The sequence below is a fragment of the Hypanus sabinus genome, chromosome X2 (genome assembly GCF_030144855.1).
Source record: "Hypanus sabinus isolate sHypSab1 chromosome X2, sHypSab1.hap1, whole genome shotgun sequence".
NCBI lineage: Eukaryota > Metazoa > Chordata > Chondrichthyes > Myliobatiformes > Dasyatidae > Hypanus > Hypanus sabinus.
In genome coordinates, this window is record NC_082739.1 from 27,854,926 (window position 1) to 27,879,064 (window position 24,139).

The window sequence follows — 24,139 nt, forward strand, 5'->3', positions numbered from 1 at the left end:
TCCCTGATTATGGTTTGGGATCCCCAAAAAGATCTTGAGTGATAATGGCCCACACTTCACACGCAAGGTGATACAGGAACTAATGAAAGCCTTGGATGTATCAGAAGCGCAAGAAGTCATTACAACTGCAGAGTACCATACCTTCCAGCCAGGAGAATGGGTACTGTTGAGAGAATACCAATAAAAGAACTGCCTGGAGCCTCACCAGGAGGGTCCACTCCAAGAATTACTGACCACATACACTGCTTTGAAGGTCCAAGGAAACCAACGTAGATACATGCCTTGAACATTAAGCCAGCGGTGCCACCTGACCAGAGAACAGGTAGCCAGAAGAACATTGATGATAAGGACTGATGGACTGAACTCTTGATCTTTGCTATTTGCCACCTTAAGAAAACCAATATGTATTATATGTTTTGGGTGATCTGGAAATCTACTTTCTGCCTAAATGCAGAAATACAGTTTCCCATGACACTAATACTCTGAACACTTTTCTTCACCTTATTATGAACATGCATCATGTACTACCCGTAGGATGTGCTCTGGAGGGCTTGTACATTTGGAAGTTCGATTGTCAATGCAGCCTATACCTGTGAATCAAAGTGAGTTTGATTGTGTTTTATTTTGAGAACCAAACTAAAACTCTGAAAGGAGCAGAGAAATGCAGTGCAACGTTGAAGGCTGGTGTCAACCTCCTTAAAATGGAGTACATCACCCCCTGCGCTGAAGCTGCTTCATTAGGATAGGGATGAAAAGTGTAACTAAAACCAGCAAGGGATAGATGGGAGCGTGTATGTATCTATATATATATATATACACACACACACACACACACACACACACACACACACACACACACACACACACACACACACACACACACACACACACACACACACACAGACACACACACACACACACACACACACACACACACACACACACACACACACACACACACACACACACACACACACACACACACACAAAATACAGGGTCACCAAAGGAGCATTACATAAACTGAGCGTTGCTGGATAATAGTATCCCTGTTCTGGGGGTCTACCAGACTCACTCATGAGAGCATCAATATGGCCTCAAGGCTAGAGAAACTGACTACTGAGACAGCCTTAGCGCTACATGACATGAGTCAGGCCATCAACACCGAAATAAGGGCAATCCACACTATGGTCTTTCAAAATTAGATTAGCATTGGACTTCTTGTTGGCCAAAAAGGGAGGCACTTGTGCTTTTGTTAGCCAGGAGTGTTGCACATACATCTGAGAATATCACCAATTTAACTGTGCTCATGAGAGTAGAAGGTGATAAGGTTAGGGTGATTGAGAAAGAACTGCACAAGACTCCGTCCTCACCTTGGGGACTCTTTAATTGGCTCTTTACTCAGGGGCTGGGACAACTCCATTATACAGTGAGCAATGGGAGCCATATTCTTGCTAGTATCATATTCCTTTTAGTCTCTTGCCTGAGATTACATTGTAGAATGTTAGCCCACAGAGCAGTTGCCTTCATCATCATACAACTGCCAATCGCCCCTGATGAGACTGTCACAGAGCTTCAGTGTCTCTGTGCTACTGAAATTAAGTAAGATTTATGTTGTCCTAAACAGGACAAAGAGGAGGGAATTTGGAAGTCAGAGGATAACCTGAGGCATTTGTAGTCAAGCAAGAACTTTGAAGTGAGACTGCTAGATAGCTTACTAGAGACGAGATAGTGTGTACTCAAGGCAAAAGAGTGAGGCCTCTGTAATGGGGCTTTTCCAGAAAGGTCTTCCTAAAACATACCTTCCCTTTATACAGTGGAGGAGGGGGGATCTTGCAAGTAAAGAATTCAAACATGTACAAATTAACAAATGGTTAATATATGTAACTGATAAGCCAATTCTGTATAAAAATAGCAGTTTTCTGACAAGGCTTCACAACAGTGTGGGTGACAGGGCTGTTCTTGTGCACAAAATAAAAAGAATGTGCTTGTGCTTGTACCATGCACATGGTATTGGGGGTAGAGTACTGACATGGATTGAAAATTGCCTGGCTGACAGGAAACAAGAGTAGCGATAAACGGGTCCCTTTCGGAATGGCAGGCTGTGACCAATGGGGTACCGCAAGGTTCGATCACACCTCTTTACAATATACATTAATGATTCAGATGAAGGGATTAAAAGTAACATTAGCAAATTTGCCAATGACACAAAGCTGGGTGGCAGTGTGAAATGTCAGGAGGATGTTATGAGAATGCAGGGTGACTTGGACAGGTTGGGTGAGTGGGCAAATGTATGGCAGATGCAGTTTAATGTGGATAAACGTAAGGATATCCACTTTGGTGGCAAGAACAGGAAGGCAGATTACTATCTAAATGGAGTCAAGTTAGGAAAAGGGGAAGTACAAAGAGATCCAGGTGTTCTTGTACATCAGTCAATGAAAGCAAGCATGCAGGTACAGCAGGCAGTGAAGAAAGCTAATGGCATGCTGGCCTTTATAACAAGAGGAATTAGTATAGGAGTAAAGAGGTCCTTCTGCAGCTGTACAGGGCCCTGGTGAGACCCCACCTGGAGTATTGTGTGCAGTTTCGGTCTCCAAATTTGAGGAAGGACATTCTTACTACTGAGGGAGTGCAGCGTAGATTCACAAGGTTAATTCCCTGAGTGGCGGGACTGTCATGTGTTGAAAGATTGGAACAACTGGTCTTGTATACACTGGAATTTAGAAGGATGAGAGGGGATCTGATTGAAACATATAAGATTATTAAGGGATTGGACACGCTGGAGGCAGGAAGCATGTTCCCGCTGATGGGTGAGTCCAGAACTAGAGGCCACAGTTTAAGAATAAGGGGGAGGCCATTTAGAACAGAGATGCGGAAAAACTTTTTCACCCAGAGAGTGGTGGATATGTGGAATGCTCTGCCCCAGAAGGCAGTGGAGGCCAAGTCTCTAGATGCTTTCAAGAGAGAGTTAGATAGAGCTCTTATAGACAGTGGGGTCAAGGGTTATGGGGAGAGGGCAGGAACGGGGTACTGATTGTGTATGATCAGCCATGATCACAGTGAATGGCGGTGCTGGCTAGAAGGGCCAAATGGCCTACTCCCGCACCTATTGTCTATTGTTCTGGGCCCAGTTATTTTAGGCATTTATTTTATTATTAGTGATGAGTTACCTTGACACTGCTATTTTGTTAAATGACAGCTCCCATTAGTTTAATATTAATTTTCTATCCATGTCACCTAATAGTCAAAACCTCTGTGCCATAAAGTCCTTGGCAAGTAGGATTAAAGAGAATCCCAAGACATTCTGTACATACATCAAGAGCAAGAGGGTAACTATGTTATGACCACTCAAGGATACAGGAGAGAACATGTACTTGGAGATGAAGGATATGGGTGGAGAACTAAATGAGTACTTTACATCAGTATTTACCAAGAAGAAAAATGTGCATGATAGCTAGATAAGAGTGGAACTTCCTAATTTGCTAGGGCATTTTGAGATAAAGAAGGAGGCAGTGTTGGGACTCTTAAAGAACATCAATCAGAATCAGGTTTAATATCACCAGCACTTGTCATGACATTTGTTAACTTTGCGGCAGCAGCAGAATGCAAAATATAATAGAAAAAAAACTAATATATATATAAATAAATTAAAAAAGAGGGCATGTCCTGGGTCTTTAATAATGGGCGCCACCTTTCTGAATACTACAGACGCTAGCGCCAAGATGGAGCTGATTAATTTTACAACTCTCTGCAACTTACTTTGATACTGTGCAGTAACCCTGCCCACCCCCCGTCTCCCAACACCAATACTAGACAGTGACACAGCCAGTCAGAATGCTCTCTACAGTACATCTGTAGAAATTTGCGAGTGTCTTTGGTGACATACCAAATCTCCTCAAATTCCTAATGAAATATAGGCGCTGTCGTGCCTTCATTGTAGCTGCATCAGTATGTTGGGTCCAGGTTAGATCTTCAAAGACACTAAAACCCAGGAACTTGAAACTGCTCACTCATTCTGATCCCTTGTCTTTCTTTCTGAAGTCCAGAATCAGTTCCTTGGTCTTAATGACATTGAGTGCAAGGTTGTTGCTGCGACACCCCTCAACTAGCTGGTATATCTCATCATCTGAGATTCTGCCAACAATGGTTGTATCATCAGCCAATTGATAGACGGCATGTGAGCTGTGCCTAGTCACATAGTCACGGGTGTAGAGAGAGTAGGTAAGTTGGATAAGACCCCAGAGTCTGATGGGATATACCCCAGGAAATGAAGAGAGGCAAAAGACAAGATTACTGGGGAGTTGACCAATACAGGATTCTTAGGGATAGGACTTATGAACTAGAATGAGTGCAAGAGTTGGTTAAAAGGTCAGCACAAAATTGTGGACCAAATGGTCTGTATTGTGCTGTAATGTTTTGTTCTAGCTTTTCCCAAAGCTGAAATGTCTAATACAAGAGGACATCCATTTAAGGATGGGGGGTGGGGGGCAAGTTCAAAGACATGTGAGGCAAATTTACTTATACACAGTGAGTGCTGGGTGCCTGGAATATCCAGCCTGGGGTGGTTATAGAGACAAACACAATAGAGGCAGTCAAGAGATTCTTACAGAAACACTAATACACAGTTTTATAGTACTAGAGGTATTGGCAGTGTTCTAATTTGTTCTTTATTTCATTTAAATACAAACGTACATAAAATGTTATTCAGGTAAACAGTAGTTTGTCTTTCTTTAATACTTTTTTAAAAAACTATTTCCATGAAACTTCAGCTAATTGAGACAGCCACTTAATTGGGCCAAAATGTACTGGGCCTAATGTGTCCCAATTAATCAGCATCCACTATATCCCTAATGCATCTACCTCTACACCACCCCTGGCATATACCCACCACTATGCAAAAACAAAAACTATCCGATAATCCACCCATACTTTCCTCCAAATACCTTAAAGTTATACACCCTCATATTTCCACATGGGGGAAAAAATCTCTGGCTGTGCACTCTATCGATGCCTCTTTTTATTTTGTACATCTCTATCAAGTTATCTCTCATTCAGGTATTTCAGGAAGCCACCTTTTGCCAATTTCAGTTCAATACAATTGTTGCTTTACTTCTGTTACAATTCATGATCAACAGAGCAGCGACTCTTCACGGAGCCACAGATCATTCCTCCAATCATTTCTTCTCTTCACTGTTTCTTATTTCCACCCAGACTGCTTTCTCTTCCCAAGCCCTGTACCAAGATTATTTCTCATTCTTGTCCCAATCACAACTTCTACTGTCAGTGCTATTCCAATTCCTTTTCTATTTTACCCATCTTCCCAGGCAATTTACCCAAATATTCAGCTTCCCTATGGCGAGGGACTTGAGTTACAGGAAAAGGTTAAATGAGTTCTGCCTTTATTTGCTGGAGCTTATGAAAGTTAGCAGAAAAGAGAATATGAAGAATCAAAGACTATTAGGATGTAACAAAAATGGACTTATTGAATTGTGAAGCAGACATGGAGACTTAATGCTTTCTCCTACTGCACCACATGTACTAATTTTAGGGAAAATGAATGGCAAAGATTATTAGGCTCATTAGGAACTCAAGGAGTGTTGATGCAATAATTGTTTTATCTTCCAAAATACTGAATGAACATCACTTGGTTTGGATAAATTCTGTTTGAGAACCTGTGCTATTAGCGGCAGCATCATTTTGCAGGCAGCAGCGGGAGCAGAGTGTAGGCTTAAGGGCGTTGGCTCAACGGGCTTAGGCAGAAGCAGGCGAGGCAAGGTAGGTTTAGGTTTCAGTTTTTCCTGTTATTTGAGGAAAGGGTTAGTATGAGTGTGAGGGCAGCTTGTTGTTCTCGGTGTCGGATGTGGGAGGTCCTGGAGTCTCCTAGCCTCCCAGACATCCATATCTGCGCCAGGTGCGCTGAGCTGCAGCTCCTAAAGGACTGTGTTAGGGAACTGGAGCTGCAGCTCGATGACCTTCGTCTGGTCAGGGAGAGTGAGGAGCTGATAGAGAGGAGTTACAGGCAGGTGGTCACACCAGGGCCACGGGAGGCAGACAGGTGGGTCACAGTTAGCAGGGGGAAGGGGAAGAGTCAGGTACTAGAGAGTACCCCAGTACTGTTGGGAGGACAGCCTACCTGGGGGAAGCAACAGTGGCTGTGCCTCCGGCACAGAGTCAGGCCCTGTAGCTCAGAAGGGTAGGGAAAGGAAGAGGAAGGCAGTAGTAATAGGGGACTCGATAGTTAGAGGGTCAGACTGGCGATTCTGTGGACGCAATCAGGAGACCCGGATGGTAGTTTGCCTCCCTGGTGCCAGGGTCTGGGATGTTTCTGACCGCATCCAAGATATCCTGAAGTGGGAGGGTGAGGAGCCAAAGGTCGTGGTACACATAGGTACCAATGACATAGGTAGAAAAAGGGAAGAGGTCCTGAAAGGAGAATATAGGGAGTTAGGAAGGCAGTTGAGAAGAAGGACCGCAAAGGTAGTAATCTCAGGATTACTGCCTGTGCCATGCGACAGTGAGAGTAGGAATAGAATGAGGTGGAGGATAAATGCGTAGCTGAGGGATTGGAGCAGGGGGCAGAGATTCAAGTTTCTGGATCATTGGGACCTCTTTTGGGGCAGGTGTGACTTGTACAAAAAGAACGGGTAACACTTGAATCCTAGAGGGACCAATATCCTGGTGGGAAGGTTTAATAGAGCTTTTAGGGAAAGGTTTAAACTAATTTGGCAGGGGGATGGGAACCAGAATGATGGAGCAGAGGAGAGGGAAAACAGAAATGGACCTAAGGTAGTGAGCAATAAGGATGTCAGGAAGATGTCAGGTGATGGAGCAAATTTGCAGCCATTGGGATGAGTTGCAGTGCAATCAAAGCAAAAAGTACCAAATACTGGACTTAAGGTGTTATACTTAAATGCACGCAGCATAAGGAATAAGGTGGATGATCTTGTCGTACAGTCACAGATTGGCAGGTATGATATTGTGGCCATCACTGAGACGTGGCTAAAGGATGCATGTCTCTGGGAGCTGAACGTCCAAGTATACACGGTGTATCGGAAGGATAGGCAGGTAGGCAGAGGGGGTGGCGTGGCTTTATTGGTAAGAAATTATATTAAATCATCAGAAAGAGTTGACAGAGGATCGGAAGGTGCAGAATCTTTATGGGTTGAGCTAAGAAATCGCAGGGGTAAAAGGACCCTGATGGCAGTTATCTACAGGCCTCCTAAAAGCTGCAGTGATGTGGACTACAAATTACAACAGGAAATAGAAAAGGCTTGCCAGAAGGGCAGTGTTATGATAATTATAGGGGATTTTAATATGCGAGTGGATTGGGAAAATCAGGTCAGCACTGGATCTCAAGAGAGAGAATTTGTAGAATGTCTACAAGATGGCTTTTTAGAACAGTTTGTTGTCGAGCCCACTGGGGGATCGGCTGTACTGGGTTGGGTGTTGTGTAATGAACCAGAGGTGGTTAGGGAGATGGAAGTGAAGGAACCCTTAGGAGGCAGTGATCACAACATGATTGAGTTCACCGTGAAATTTGAGAAAGAGAAGCCAAAATCCGATGTGTCGGTATTTCAGTGGAGTAAAGGAAATTATAGTGGCATGAGAGAGGAACTGGCCAAGGTTGACTGGAAAGGGATACTAGCGGGGAGGACAGCAGTAGCAGTGGCTGGAGTTTATGCAAGAAGTGAGGATGGTGCAAGACAGATATATTCCAAAGAAGAAGAAATTTTCGAATGGAAAAATGATGCTACCGTGGCTGACAAGAGAAGTCAAAGCCAAAGTAAAAGCAAAGTAGAGGGCATACAAGGAAGCAAAAATTAGAGGGAAGACAGAGGATTGGGAAGTTTTTAAAAGCTTACAAGAGGAAACTAAGGTCATTAAGAGGGAAAAGATGAACTATGAAAGGAAGCTAGCAAATAATATCAAAGAGGATACTAAAAGCTTTTTCAAGTATATAAAGAGTAAAGGACAGGTGAGAGTAGATATAGGACTGATAGAAAATGATGCTGGATAAATTGTAATGGGAGATACGGAGATGGCGGAGGAACTGAACGAGTATTTTGCATCAGTCTTCACTGAAGAAGACATCAGCAATATACCAGACATTCAAGGGTGTCAGGGAAGAGAAATATGCACAGTCGCAATTACGACGGAGAAAGTACTCAGGAAGCTGAATAGTCTAAGGGTAGATACATCTCCTGGACGTGTTCTGAAGGAAGTAGCAGTGGAGATTGTGGAGGCATTAGCAATGATCTTTCAAAAGTCGATAGATTCTGGCCTGGTTCCGGAGGACTGGAAGATTGCAAATGTCACTCTGCTATTTAAGAAGGGGGCAAGGAAGCAAAAAGGAAATTATAGACCAGTTAGCTTGACATTGGTGGTTGGGAAGTTGTTGGAGTCCATTGTCAATGATGAGGTTACGGAGTACCTGGAGGCATATGACAAGATAGGCAGAACTCAGCATGGTTTCCTTAAAGGAAAATCCTGCCTGACAAACCTAGTGCAATTCTTTGAGGAAATTACAAGTAGGCTAGACAAGAGAGATGCAGTGGATGTTGTATATTTGGATTTTCAGAAGGCCTTTGGCAAGGTGCCGCACATGAGGCTGCTAAACAAGATAAGAGCCCATGGAATTACTGGAAAGTTACAAAACGTAGATAGAGCGTTGGTTGATTGGCAGGAAACAGAGAGTGGGAATAAATGGATCCCATTCTGGTTGGCTGCCGGATACCAGTGGTGTTCCACAAGGGTCTGTGTTGGGGCCGCTTCTTTTTACGTTGTATATCAACGATTTGGATTATGGAATAGATGGCTTTGTGGCTAAGTTTGCTGATGATACAAAGATAGGTGGAGGGGGGGGCGGTAGTGCTGAGGAAACAGAGAGTCTGCAGAGAGACTTGGATAGATTGGGGGAATGGACAAAGAAGTGGCAAATGAATTACAATGTCGGAAAGCATACGGTCAAGCACTTTTGTAGAAGAAATAAACGGGCAGACTGTTATTTAAATAGGGAGAGAATTCAAAGTTCTGAGATGCAACGGGACTTGGGAGTCCTCGTGCAGGATACCCTTAAGGTTAACCTCCAGGTTGAGTCAGTAGTGAAGAAGGCGAATGCAATGTTGGCATTTATTTCTAGAGGAATAGAGTATAGGAGCAGGGATGTGATGTTGAGGCTCTATAAGGCACTGGTAAGACCTTACTTGGGATTCTGTATGCAGTTTTGGGCTCCTTATTTAAGAAAGGATGTGCTGACATTGGAGAGGGTTCAGAGAAGATTCACTAGAATGATTCTGGGAATGAGAGGGTTAACATATGCGGAATGTTTGACCGCTCTTGGACTGTACTCCTTGGAGTTTAGAAGAATGAGGGGAGACCTCATAGAAACATTTCAAATGTTGAAAGGCATGGACAGAGTGGATGTGGCAAAGTTGTTTCCCATGGTGGGGGAGTCTAGTACGAGAGGACATGACTTGAGAATGGCAGGGCACCCATTCAGAACAGAGATGCGAAAAAAAAAAATTTAGCCAGAGGGTGGTGAATCTATGGAATTTGTTGCCACGGGCGGCAGTGGAGGCCAAGTCATTGGGTGTATTTAAGGCAGAGATTGATAGGTATCTGAGTAGTCAGGTCATCAAAGGTTATGGTGAGAAGGCGAGGGAATGGGACTAAAGGGGAGATTGGATCAGCTCATAGTGAAATGGCAGAGCAGACTTGATGGGCCGAATGGCTGGCTTTTGTTCCTTTGTCTTATGGTCTTATTACACAAACTCAATGATGTTTCATTGTAGCTGAGCTTGGAAAGGCAAAAAAGAAAGAACTAAGGAAGTGTTATAGAGTCAGAGAGGTACAGCATGGAGAAAGGCCCTGCGACTCTATTGTCAGCAAGGTCTGTGCGCATCTAGAGTTCAAAGTCCCATGATTGGCATGTCCTGGGGTTGATACTGGATATTTAAGACCAAAGCTGATGACACTAGAGGTCGAGACCTGATGGTCGAAGCTCCTGGGTTGGCGTGTCCGGAAGTTGGAGTTACGATGTCCGCAAGTCCTGGCAATGGTCCACATTCAACCTTTTTTTAAATACCATAGACCAATACCATTAAGAAAAGGGTTTATGGACCCCCGGTGGGAACCCCCGAACGAGGTTGGAGGTCCAATGTCAGCAAGTCTGAGAGTCTGCGACCAAGGACTCTGGAGGTGGTCTGTCTGAGTGTGCAAGTAGAAGGCAGGGAGGCAATGGACTTATTTTGTTGTTTTACTTCGTTGCTGCTGTTTTGTTGTTGCTTGTGCTGTTTTGTTGAACAATATGCTACAATGGGTGGCAAACACACTTACTTACTGCAGAGCAGGGGTTCCAAAACTGGGGTCCACAGACCTGAGAGGTAACATATGATCCAGGTAGGGGTTCATGGCATACAAAAGGTTGGGAACCCTGTTGTAGAGGCACATTGTAACTGATAACTCAGTTCTGAATGGGATCAAAGTGCCCAGCATGTTAGCAATCTAATTAATAACACTGATAATATATACTCCACCCTTTCCCCTCAACTCCATAAACTGGACATCTTCCAGATGAAGGGTCTCAACCTGAAACATTTCCCTCCACAGATGCTGCCAGACCTGTTGAGACCCTTCAGAAGTTTATTATTATAATAACAGATACTTTCCTTAGCACATGTACTTACTCTGTGTCGCGCCTTTGATACTGCTGAAAGGTGTAACTTGAGGGAAGGCAAGCCAGCACATTATCTTCCTATTAACAAAAAAAACAGGCATCCAAGAATATACATTAGCAGGCAAATGAAGGGACAACTTAGTAAAAAAAAAAACAAATAAAGGGACAACATATGTAAACTCATAAAAGCAAAGTAGAATTTTACATGCAAGTTCAGGTTGAATCACCCTGTTTAAAAGCCATTTAAATAGGCAAGGCTTAGAAGGATTTGGTCCTAGTGGGGACAAATGAGACAATGGTCAGCATGGACAATGTGATAATATGGAAAACTGTCCAATTAGGTCCTGCCCATGAAAAGTAGAGAGACTCAGTCCAGTCAATTATTTCCCAAATCACTCTCAATGAGCAGCAAAGGTATTAATGATGATTCCAAGTAGTGGGCAGAGTATAAAACACAAGCCCGCACCAGCAAACACAGTCAGAGTAAAGAAAAAAAAAAACACAATTAAAGGCAAACGAAAAGTAGTTGATTAAGTAAGTGCAAGAAAATATTTTTTTTTAGGTGGGTGGGGGGAATGCAGGGTCATCAACAAAAGCAATCCTGGGAATGAAAAGCTGAATACAGGAGAAGCCTTTGATCTCTGGGGCTATACACAGTGGAGATTAGAAGGATGAGGAGGAATTTTATTGAAACTTAACAAAATCTAGAAGGTATGGAAAAAATGGACAGGGAGAAGATGCTTCCATTAGAAGAGTTCAGGATCAGAGGGCACAGACTCAAAATAAAGGGAAATCCCTTTAAAACGGAGATGAGAAGCAATCTTTTTAGCTGCAGAGCTGTCTAGACCAAGTCACTGGGTGTACTTAAGGCAGAGATTGATAGATTCTTGACTTGTAACGGAGTTAATGCTTACAGGGAGAAGGTGAGAGTTGAGAAGAAAAACAGTCATGAATGAATGAATGAATGAAAGAATCGAGTAGGGGCAGTTGGCACATTTTATGCGACACAGTTCCTAAAGTGACATTGGATTGCACATAATTAGGCACTTGGCAAGGTCCAATAAAAAGTTAGGTTTAAGCACAGTGGCCATTGTGTGAGTGGGACAGTGTAAGAGTGGGCAGTTAAGGCCTTTAGTGAGGAAAGGTGTAGACCATAGGCAGATTTTTTTGATTATTTATTGTTTCTTATTGCCAATTTACAGCAGTGGGGATGCAGGCAGGATAGTGGAATGCTCCACTTGTGAGATGTGGGAAGGCACGGAGACCTCCATTGTCCCTGACCACTACACCTGCAAGAAGTGCATCCAGCTGCTGCTTCTAACAGACCGTGTTAAGGAGCTGGAGCTAGAACTGGATAAACTCCGGATCATTCACGAGGCTGAAGGGTATATACAGGAAGGAAGTTTCACCCAAGGTGCAGGACACACTTAACTTGGTGACTGTCAGGAGGCGGAAAGGGGATAGGCAGCCGTTGCAGAGTATCCCTGTGGCCATCCCCTCAACAACAGATATACCACTGGGGGTGGATGACCTAGCAGAGAGCTAGTCTTTAGCTCAGAAGGGAGAAGAGGTGTGCTGTGGTGAAAAGTGCCTCCTTACTTAGGGGAACAGAAAGGAGGTTCTGTGGATGAGAACAAGATTCCTGGATCATATGTTCCCTCACAGGTGCCAGGGTCATGAGCATCTCAGATCAAGTCCACAGAATTCTTAACTGGGAAGGTCAGCAGCCAGAGGTCCTGGTTCAAATAAGTAACAATGACAGGAGTAGGAGGGGTCAAAGTGAGTTCAAGGAGTTAGGTTCCAAGGTAAAGGACAGGACATCCAGGCTTGTGACACCATGATGTCTACCTGTGCCATGTGGCTAAGGAGATGGGCTCTCTTTCATGGAAGGTGGGACCTGGACAGAGAGTACAGCTTGCACCTGAACTGGAGGGGGACTAATATCCTAGCAGGAAGGTTTGTTAATGAACTATGGACACAGTTGGGGGAGGATGGAAGGAGGTTTAAGCTCAAGTTGCAGGGGGACAAAAAGCAGAGTGCTAGAACAGATAGTGGAATGGTTGTGGAGAAAGATGTTGTTAAGCCTACCTACAATGTCAGGAATCAAAAGCATGCAAATGGTGGGAATAACCTTTTAAGCTGCATATATTTCAAAGCAAAGGCAGATGAGCTTAGGACATGGATCAGCATGAGGAATTATTATGTTGCAGCTACTAGTGAGACTTGGTTGCAAGAGGGGTAGGACTGGCAGCTCTATGCTACTGAGGAATAGATAGGTAGGACCACATTAATAGGATATTATAGACCATCGAACAGTCCACAGGATTGAGAGGAGCAAAGCTGCAGAGACCTTACAAACTTGCAAGAAACCCAAGGTTGTGATAGTAGGCGATTATATATCGACAGGGACTTCAATGAGTCAATTGGCCTAATTCTGCTCCTATAGCCTTAAAATGAAAATGAAGCAACAATCATATCTGGTTCACTATGTATGAATGAGCAGAGTTTATTGAATAATGCTGCTATTCACAAGCAGGGACAGGCATCAGGGAGTATCATATGATGATGCTGAAAGGTCTGGGCATTAAGTATTCTTGGATACGAAATGTCAAGGAAAGGAGAAGTAGCAGAACTAAGATGTGCTGGAGATAGAAGATGGAAGACACAGACAAAAACAAAAAAAAATCCCAAAGAAAATCTGTTTGGCTAGAGGCAAGAAACTGGAGGATCTGAAGGCAATTGATAGGAATGTACGGAGAAAAGGTTACAGGGGAAATTGGGGGGGGGGGGATGAGACTGCTATGAGCTAGCATAGACTTGAGGGGCTGAATAGCTTCCTTCTCTGCTCTAAGGAAATATGGAAAATCTGTCCTGGATAATTTTCTTAAAAAATCTATTACTGGTCAAATAAGAAAATAGGTTTTGCTTGATCAGATACTGGGGAATGAGGTAGGTCAAGTGCACCAAGTTTTAGGTAAAACACTAAGGACACAGTGATCACTAGTTTTATGTCAGCTACAGAAGAGAAGGAGTCACACTAAGTACAAATAATTAACCAGAGAAAAGCTAAAGGGTGAGAGTGGATCTGACCCAAGTCGATCGGAACCAAAAGCTGACAGGTTGCCTGCATTATAGGAAGGATGTGATGGTACATGGAGGGCCCCAAGAAAGATTTAAAATAATGGTTCCTGAAATGGGGGAACCAAAATACAAAAACACATTTAAAAAAAAAGGCTGGGACTACTTACTTTGAAGAAGAAATTTGATGGAAATATGAAAAATAATGTGTGTCTACAGAGTGGATAATGGGAAGCTGATGCATTTTTTGGAAGGGACAATAGAGGTTATGAGTTAAAACAAAGGGAACAAAACTAAGAATGAAAGGAGGTAAGTCTTGCTTTTACATAGGATGTGATTGGAATCTGGAATGAAAGGAAACCCAGACAGTCACGGGGAGAAGGTACAAACTCTTTACAGACAGCTGTGGAATTGAACCCCGATCAGTTATTGCTGGTACTGTAAAGCACTGAGTTATCTGCTACACTACCATGCCACCTGGCTCTTTTATACACCTCTCTGAGATTACTCTCCGACTCCCCCAAAGGAGGAAAGACCTAGCCTATCCAACCTCTCACTATCACTCAGTCCTTCAAAACCAGGCACCCGATAGAGCATGCCACAAACTCAGTATGCCCCAGTTATTGAAGTACATTTTAAGTATAGTCACGGCATTATCCACAAGATCCACAGCCATTATTTGCATAATGCTATTGGTCATATTCAGGATGACTTTGTGACATCCTGGTGCTGTTCTGTGCCTTTTGTCTATCTCAGTGCATTCACTACCGAAATTTTCATCTATTGCTTTGTTCCATTAATTTACTCTCATCACATGCTCCGTCTAGCTTCACAGCCTCCAGCATAATCTCCATAACAGAGCTTATGATGTAACACCTTACATCAAATCTTGCTCTTGTCATCCCAGTCTGAGAAGTACCATGATATTAAATCTGAAATTCTTTGCCTAAAAACATAACATCATGACCTCATCTCTTTCCACCTGTGCAACGTCCTTCAACTTTTCTACATCCCTTTCAGCATTCGTCCTTCACTAATGGAAATGTTTGGATCTCGCTCCATTTTGATCTGAATAAAATTTAGTAGGTTACTTTAGGATGGTCATCCACGATAACAGGGTCATAGTTATGCAACATGAAAACAGGCTCTTCAGCCCAATTGGTCCATGCTGAGCAAGATTTCAAACTAACCCAATTCTATTTGACAGCGTGTGGCCCATATCCCTCAAAACCTTATACCAAGATGAACCACGGTAAGCACGGGCTGCTTACAAAGCTTCTAAATATACCTCTTCTGAATTACTCTTACTGCAATCTGCAGTCTGCAATTTCCCTTTGAACCATCTAAATGCGCTAGTGATTAAAAGATCCTCTGAAGGACTCGGTGGACCTAACTCTCAAACATGTAGGTACAGCAACCTTTAGCAGCCGAAGGTACATCACCATGACTGAAAGAGAGGGGTGAGGGGAGAACTCCAAGCCAGACTGAAACTCCAAGCAATAAAGTTCCTCTACCCAACATCTTACTAGCAAATGTACAGTTGCCGGAGAACGAGGACCTAAAAGCAAGACTGCTTTATTGGAGGGAAATGAGGAATTGCTGTGTTCTGTGTTTCATGGAGATATGGCTCACTTTGGACGTGCCAGATACGTTGTTAAGACCCAAAGGTTTTTCGAAACACAGGATGGAACAGACTGCTGATTCTGAGAAGGCAAAAGATAGGGGTCTGTGTTTCGTAGTAATCGGGTGTGGCAGTTTTGTCACACTCTTATTCCCACAACCTGGAACAGCTAATGATTAGGTGCTGATCATTTTTCTCACTAAGAGTTCTCACTAAGTTTTCTCACTAAGAGTTCTCCTGCATGACCCTGACTGCAGTATGCATACTGCCAAAAGCCAATGTCAATAAGGCACTCGAGATATTGAATGCTGCCATCACCAAACAAGAAACAGCCCACCCAACACATTTCAAGCATAACCAGGGACTTCAATCAGGCTTGTTTGAAGAAATCTCTGCCCAATTATCATGAGCATATCAGCTACAGCACAATCAACCACTGCTATACTTATGATAAGAAATACCTACAGTTCCACACTCAGACCGCAATTCTGGAAATCTGATCACTTAACTGTCATTCTCCAACCTACATCTGATCACTTAGCTGTTATTTTCCTACCAGAGGCTAAACAGCAAACCTCCATAGATTAGGAAGAGGTGGTTGCAGGAGGCCAGAGGAGCAGCAATAGGAATGGTTCAAGACAGTGGACTGGGCCGTGTTCAAGGACTCAGAGGATCTGAATAAATACAGTCATTGACAAGTGTATCCCCACAAAATAATTCAGAATCTTCCCCAACCAATATCCCTGAATGAACGATGAGATCCATAATCTGCTGAGGGCCAGATCAGTATCATTCAGATCCAGTGACCAGGTACAAGATACAAGAGGTTCAGGTATGATCTCCAGAAAGCCCTCACGTGCGAAGTGCAGACAAGCTCAATGCCTTCCATGCTTACTTTGACCACCGAAAAATGAAGGAACCTTCACAAAACTCCCACAGCCCCCGATGATCTTGTGTACCCACGGAATGCATCCAGTCCAGATAGGGTACCTGGCTGAGTACTAACGACCTGTGCTAATCTGACAGGCTGGGCCTGTGCTTTAACCTCTCGGTTTGGCAGTCTGAAGTACCCACCTGCTTCAAGCAGGCTTCAATTACATTGATGCCCAAGAAGAATGTGGACACCTGCCTCAATGACCATCATCCAGTAGCACTTTCATCCTCTGTGATTAAGTGCTTTGTGAGGCTGATGATGAAACAAATCAGCTCCTGCCTGAGAAGTGAGATGGATCTGCTCCAATTTGCACTCTGGCCCAACAGGTCCACAGCAAATCCCATTTCAATGGCTCTTCACTCATCCTGGATCATCTGGACAGTAAAGATGCATACATCAGGATGCTCTTTATCGACTGCAGCTTGGCTTTCAATACTATCATACCCTCAAAACTAATCAATAGGCTTCAAGACTTTGGCATCAAAACCTCCTTATATAATTGGATCCTTGATTTCCTCTGCTACGAATGTGCCGCAACTCTGAAGGGCCGAAGGGTACAAAGTCGCCCCCTCCTTTTTGAGAATTGCAAGATCGCTATTAATTTGGGTCTGGGACCCAGGAAATGAGAGAGAATCCACAAGGTTTGGAATGTGTCCTGCCCTCAGCGAAACAAAACCATTGATAACGGCTATTGTCTCTTGGAGACGGAATTGTGTACTGAGTACTGTACTATTCATTGAGGCCCCTCAGGGGTCGACCAGAGTGGGCTGGTTGAGGGATTGCATCATCCCAACCTGATTGACATCTGAGACCCCGTGAGTAAGGATAAAAGAGGGTCTGGGGAACAACCCATTTCGACGCACCAGGAGAAACGCTGGAAATCCAGTGACAGCGTTTTATAGCGAACACCGGTGAGGGCTTGTGTGTGTCCTCCCTTGCCAGGGTGGCAGGCTCATCACGGAAGAATGGCTTAGCTAAAGGAGAGGCCACAAGTGAACGGCCACACCAACGAGACTCCGACAGATCAAAATCATAAAAGGAAAATCGGCAAGTTTTTCTCCAAATCTCTCTCTCCCTCTCCAACCATTGCAACCCAGCAGTCCCCAAAAGCCGCAGCCTGCATGAACTGAGTGAACTTTATATTTCCATCGGACAATACATTATCCCCTAGACAATGATAGAGCTATTTCTTATTATTATTATACCCTCACTTTTAGATTTAGTATTGACGACGTATATTATCTGTATATTTGCATTGATATTATTTTTGTGTATTTTTACTAATAAATACTGTTAAAAATAGTACCATCAGACTTCAACCGACCTCTCTATCTTTGCTGGTTTGCTCTACCTCACTTTGCAGACATCAGTAAGTTTGGTTTGGCAGCAACAAGTCCACAATTACCATCAGCACAGGTGCACCACAAGGTCGTGTGCTTAGCCCCCTGCTCTACTCATTTTACACTTATGACTGTGAGGCTAAACACAACTCCAATGCCATATTTAAGTTTGTTGACACCACCACTATCATTGGCTGAATCAAAGGTGGTGACAAATCAGCATATAGGAGAAAGACTGAATATCTGGCTGAATAATGCCATTGAACAACTACTCAACGTCAACAAGACCAGGGAGCTGATTATTGATCTCCGTAGGAGGAAACCACAGGTTCATGAGTCAGACCTCACCAGGGGATCAGAGGTGGAGAGGGTCAAAAACTACATTTCTTGGTGTTATCATTTCAGAGGACCTGTCCTGGGCCATTACAAGTGTTTTTATGAAGCAAGCACGGCAGCACCTCTACTTCCTTAGAAGTTTGCAAAGATTCGGCATGACACCTAAAACTGACAAACTTCTATAAATCACAAACAAGAGAAAGTCTGCAGATGCTGTTAATCCAAGCAACACAGAAAATGCTGGAGGAAGCAGCAGGCCAGGCAGCATCCATAAAATAGTCGATGCTTTGGGCTGAAACCCTCAGTTCTGCTGAAGGGTTTCGGCTTAAAATGTCAACTGTCCTTTTTTTTCCCCTATTGATGCTGCTTGGCCTGCTGAGTTCCTCCAACATTTTGCGCGTGTTACTTGGATTTCCAGCAACTGCAGATTTTCTTGTTTGCAATTGGAATCCTATAGATGTGTGGTGGAGAGTATATTGACTGGTTGCATCACAGCCTGGTAAGAAAACACTGATGCACTTGAACTGAAAGTGAATGCAGCCCAATCCATCACGGATAAAGCCCTTCCAACCATTGAGCACATCTACAGGGAGAACTGTTGCAGGAAAGCAGCATCCATCATTAAGGGCTCCCACCACCCAGGCCATGCTCTTTTCTCACTGCTGCCATCAGGAAGGCGGTACAGGAGCCCAAGGACCCAGACCACCAAGTTCAGGAACAGTTATTTCCCCTCAACATCAGGCTCTTAAACCAGAGGGGATAACGTCACTTGCCCAATCACTGAACTGGACTCACTTTCAAGGTCTCTTCATCTCATGTTCTCAATGTTTATTGCTAATTTATTTATTTATTTATTTATTATTTTCTCTTGTGTATTTGCACAGTTTGTTGTCTTTTGTACATTGGTTGTTTGTCTGTCCTATTTGGTATGGTATTTCATTGATTATGGTTATTTCATTGATTATTGATATGGTTATTGGATTTATTGAGAATGTCCACAAGAAAATGAATCTCAGGATTGTATATGGTGACATACACATACATCGATAATAAATTTAATTTGAACTTTGAAACCTTTCTATTCATGTACTTACCCAAGAACCTTCCAAATAATTTAATGTACCTGTCTCAACCACTTCCATGAGCAGTTCATTCCATATAATCATCACCCTCTTGGTGGAATAATTTACCCCCAAGATTCCTATTAAATCTTTCCCCTCTCACCTTAAACTTATTCCCTCAAGTTCTTGAATTCCCGGCTCTGGAAAGGCTGTGCATTCATCCCATGCCCCTCACGATTTTATACACCTCTATAAGACCACCTTTCATCCCCTATACTCCAGTGAAAATAGTCCTAATATGCTTAACTCCTCTCTATAACAGCTCTATACAAGTTCAGATTTCTGCTCTACCCCCTCTGTTTTGAGATGTGCCCCACCAAATATTGAGCTTTAGTGAAGGTTGAAACTGATCTGGGCCAAGAACTGTCCCTCATGTTTTTCCATTATCTTTCCTCTGTACTTACCCTGGACCAGAAGATATTAACTACGATGACAAAATGAGCCACGAGGGTCAGAAATCGTGATGGTATAAGGCTGCTGGGCATCAACATCTCCAGTTCCTGCTCTGCACTCAAGATCTACCTGCAGAAATAAAAAGGAATCTTTGAAACACAAGACAAATATTCTCTCATGTCTACCCCAAGATGGAAACCAGCATTGCTCTACAGCTAACTTTAGAGAGAAGTAAAATAAAAACATAAAATACATAAAATAAAAAACATAAAATTATGTGCACTAATCCCTAGATTCTTGCAAACGCCTCAATTCCAGGGTTATCCCCCTCTCCTCCCACAACTCGTTTGATCCTGGGAACAATTCTGTGCATTATCTCCGTTTCCTTTCTCTTGAGCCCAGGAACAGTTCCCTACTTGATCCAGAATTCCCTTTATCCTGGAAGATGCCCCCGCCTAATCCCCAATTCTGGGGTTGTGAGAAATCGGCCGTCTCAGCCGAGGAAAATGCCAGGAAAACTTATCCGGCTATCAATTAATTCCCTGCACCCCAGCGAAAGTCCTCCTCTACTCCCATCTGGCACTCTGAGCTCCCTCACCCTCCAACTGATGCAGAGAGGGGCAAGAGCAGAGTGAATGGCAAGAGCGGTGGGGGGGGGGGGGGGGGGGAGGGACAAGGAGAGAGACGTCCCTTCACCAACCCTGATATGGGCAACTCCACCCGCAGCAACACAATTCAGCCCCTTCCCCACATCCAAACCTTCCTCCTCCCCTCTTCTGCCCCCCGCTCGCTCCCATTCCGTTCTGTCTTCACAGAGGACGCGCGGTTACTCAGGTAACCAAGGGCTCGGGACTCCGGCCCATAATTACCGACTGGATCCGGGCTCCTGGCCATGTCCCGCGGAAACAGACCTGCTCCCACCTTCTCCTCCAGCGACCACCCGCCTCCCACTTGACCCTCAGATCCCTCACCCTCAACAGTACTTCACTTAACTCCCGATTCACGGTGGCGGCCCTGACCCGTGCGCCTGCGCATTAAGATCCTTCAAAGTCAGTGGTTTACCTACTGTAACGCGTGGCCTTCTGGGTAATACAGCAGCCATTATATCGTGCTCGGTGCCGCCCGAGTGATGACTTGAATTCATAAACACGAGAGATTCTGCAGATCCAGAGCAAAATGCCTAAGAAAATCGGCAAACGAGGCAGAATCTAAGGAGGGGAATAAACAGTTGATGTTCCAGGCGAGACTTTTCATTAGGTCTTCGTCCTGGAAGGTCAATTGTTTATTACTCTCCATAGATGCTGCCTGACTGGCTGAGTTCCTAAAACATTTTGTGCGATGTCCTCAATTCCCGGTGATGGAGCCATTCAGGGAGTGAGGCGCTCTAAGGTAAGACGGTGCAAATTTAGGTTTACAACTGTAGAATTGGTGATGTTGTGACGTTTGGCGCGTCTCTGTTGCATGGGGAGTCTTGACTTGCTTTGTCAAACTTAAAGAGAGTATGGAGACAGGAGTCCCGGTCAGTCTGCTGCCGAACCACCCGATTTCCCAACATTCAATGGATTCTGCGAGTTTTAATGCAATTACAGACCAGTTCAGTAATGGGGCAAGATTTCAAAATAATTTGGGATAGAACTAGCATTCACGTGAACTTGTAGATTGATTTCAGAAATTCAAGTATGAGTTTATTGAAGGCATATTACAGAACAGTCACAAAAGATTCTGCAGATGTTGGAAATCTTAAGCAACACACAAAATGCTGGAGGAACTGAACAAGTCAGGCAGAATCTATGGAGAGGAATAAACAGTCAATGTTTCAGGCTGACACCCTTCATCAGATCTGGAAAGGAAGGAAGTAGAAGGTAGCAGGTGGTAGGTGAGATCAGGTGAAGGGGGTTAAGTGAGAACCTGGTCATTTATCTTCCCTTTTACTCCTCTCTTTCTCCATTCCCCATTCTGGTTACCATTTCATCTCTTCTCCTCACCAGCCCATCTCCCCTATAGGGTTGCCCTCCACCTTCCCTTTCTTCTATGGCCCACTGTCCTCTCCCACCTATCCCCTCCCAGCTCCTCAATTCATTCACCCTCCCCACCAACCACCTTCACCCTCACGTCTCCCCTATCACCTGGCAACTTGTACTCATTCCCCTTCCCCACCTTCCTATTCTGGCTTCTGTTCAATTCCCCCCCCCCCCCTTTCCAGTCCTGATGACAAGTTGGCCTGAAATATTGACTGTTTATTCCCTTGGAGATGCAGTGAACAGTGAACTTTGAGGAGGCAGGAAACACTTCAGGCAGAGCAAGTTTATTTGTCTAGCACTTTTCAAACACAAGTCAGTTCAAATTGTTTTATAAAAAACAAGATACAAGAATCAAACATCAAATTTCAGACAGTATAAATAGAATAACAATAACAAAAATAAAGAAATAGTAGTTACAGTGCAGGAGATTCAAATGAAAAGCTACAGCAAAAAGAATAAAGACTTGATTTAAAAGCTTAAAGTTGGGGCAGACTTCATATCCTCTGGAAGGTTATTCCAGATACATGGAGCATAGGAGCTAAAAGCTGCTTCACCATGTTAAGTTTTGACCCTGGGGACAGTAAGCAGATCTGCCCCAGATGACCGGAGAGCTCAGGAAGGTTCATAATGCAGCGAGAGATCAGAGATGTATTTTGCCGCTAGACTATTCAGTACTTTATAAACCAGTAGTATTATTTTAAAGTCAATCCTCTGATGGACAGGAAGCCAGTGTAGTGATCTGAGAAATGGAGTGATGTGTTCTACTTTCTTGGTCTTAGTGAGGACTCTAGCAGCAGCGTTTTGAATGAGCTGCAGCTGTCTGAGGGATTTTTTACAGGGATCGGTGAAAACACCATTACAGTAGTCAAGCCTACTAAAATTAAAAGTATAGACAGAATTTTTCTAGATGTTGCTGATACATAAGCCCTTTAACTTTCGCTATATTTTTAAGATGGTAGTCGGCTGACTTTGTAATTGTCTTTCTTTTCTTTTTCAATCTTTTTATTGAGTTTCATATAAATATAAAAAAACATAACATAATGAATAGGTTATGAATACAATAGACTTAAGATTACATTGATAATAGGATAATAATATCCTATTAAACATCAACAACAAAAAAGTACATTAATCAATCGAGTCTATATAATTATATATGAAAAAAAACAAAAATAATCATCAAAAGAAAAAGGAAAAAAAATTAGAGATGTGTGAAAGAATATATATATATATGAAACAAACACTAAACTAAACTAACATGGGCAATAATAACAGTTTATAAGTATATGATAGTGTCAAAGAACTCCGGAACTCCATACCTGAACAAGAATAAACAAAGAGAAGGTCTGGGAAAGGCCAAATTAATTCATATGAAAATGTCGAATGAACGGTCCCCAAGTTTCTTCAAATTTAATTGACGAGTCAAAGATAGTGCTTCTAATTTTTTCCAAACTCAGATAAGAAATAGTTTGAAAAAGCCACTGAGACGTGGTAGGAGGGTTTACTTCTTTCCAATTTTGTAATATAGACCTTCTGGCCATTAATGTTACAAAAGCAATCATTCGTCTGATTGAAGGAGAAAACTGATTACCATCCTCATTTGGTATACCAAAGATTGCAGTAATAAAGTTAGGTTGTAAATAGATATTCCAAATTGAGGAAATGGTAATGAATATGTCCTTCCAATAGTTATGTAAAGTGGGACATGACCAAAACATGTGGGTCAGTGAAGCCACTTCTGAATGACATCTGTCACATCGAGCAAGTTTATCTTTAGACATATAAGCTCTATGTACAATTTTAAATTGTATTAAAGCATGTTTAGCACATATAGAAGAAGAATTAACCATTTGTAAAATTTTTTCCCATTTATCTGTTGGTATATTGTATCGAAGTTCTTTTTCCCATTGTTGTTTAATTCTATCAGACATCTCTGGTTGTATCTTCATAATCATGTTGTAAATAAAAGCAACTAATCCCTTCTGACAAGGATTTAAGGTAAAAATCAAATCTGAGAAATCTGTTGAAGTTGAGTTGGGAAAAGATGGTAAAACTTTATGTAAAAAATTTCTGATTTGTAAATATCTGAAGAAATTAGATTTAGGTAATTTAAATTTATTGGAAAGTTGGTCAAAAGACATCAAAGTACCTTCAAAAAAAAGGTCACGAAAACATTTTATACCTTTCCTTTTCCATATGCTAAAGGCTTGATCTGTCAAGGAAGGTTTAAAGAAAAAATTAAATAAAATAGGGCTATCAAGCACAAAGTTTTTCAGAGTAAAAAATTTCCGAAATTGAAACCAAATTCGTAAAGTGTATTTAATAACAGGATTAGATATCTGTTTATTGAATTTAACTAAATCAGCAGGAAGAGAAGAACCAAGAACAGAGAATAAAGAATATCCCTTTACCTCATTGCATTCCAAATTTACCCACTGCGGACACAATAATGAGTCCAAATCTAATTTCCAATATGTTAGGTTACGAATATTATTCGCCCAATAATAAAATCTAAAGTTAGGCAAAGCTAAACCACCATCTTTTTTAGATTTTTGTAATTGCCTTTTACTTAACCTGGGGTTTTTATTTTGCCACACAAATGAGGAAATTTTTGAATCAATG

General features: G+C 42.8%; 1 protein-coding gene across 5 annotated transcripts in view; it reads right to left on the reverse strand.

The window, feature by feature from the left end:
- The window catches only part of LOC132385211 (transmembrane protein 107-like), a 36,851-nt gene extending 16,314 nt beyond the window's left edge, over positions 1–20,537 (reverse strand). For 2 of the 5 annotated variants that reach the window (XM_059957125.1, XM_059957126.1), the window contains exons 1-3: positions 20,366–20,501; positions 19,508–19,625; positions 10,684–10,751 (exon numbers count right to left, since the gene is read on the reverse strand). In XM_059957125.1, the coding sequence (XP_059813108.1) occupies positions 10,684–10,751; positions 19,508–19,594 (155 nt within the window). In that variant the 5' untranslated portion in view covers positions 19,595–19,625; positions 20,366–20,501. Of the gene's footprint in view, positions 1–10,683; positions 10,752–19,507; positions 19,626–20,255; positions 20,290–20,365 lie in introns of those variants that run through there. The other 3 variants (XM_059957127.1, XM_059957128.1, XM_059957129.1) reach the window with 3 other exon arrangements.
- Positions 20,538–24,139: the final 3,602 nt, after the last annotated feature.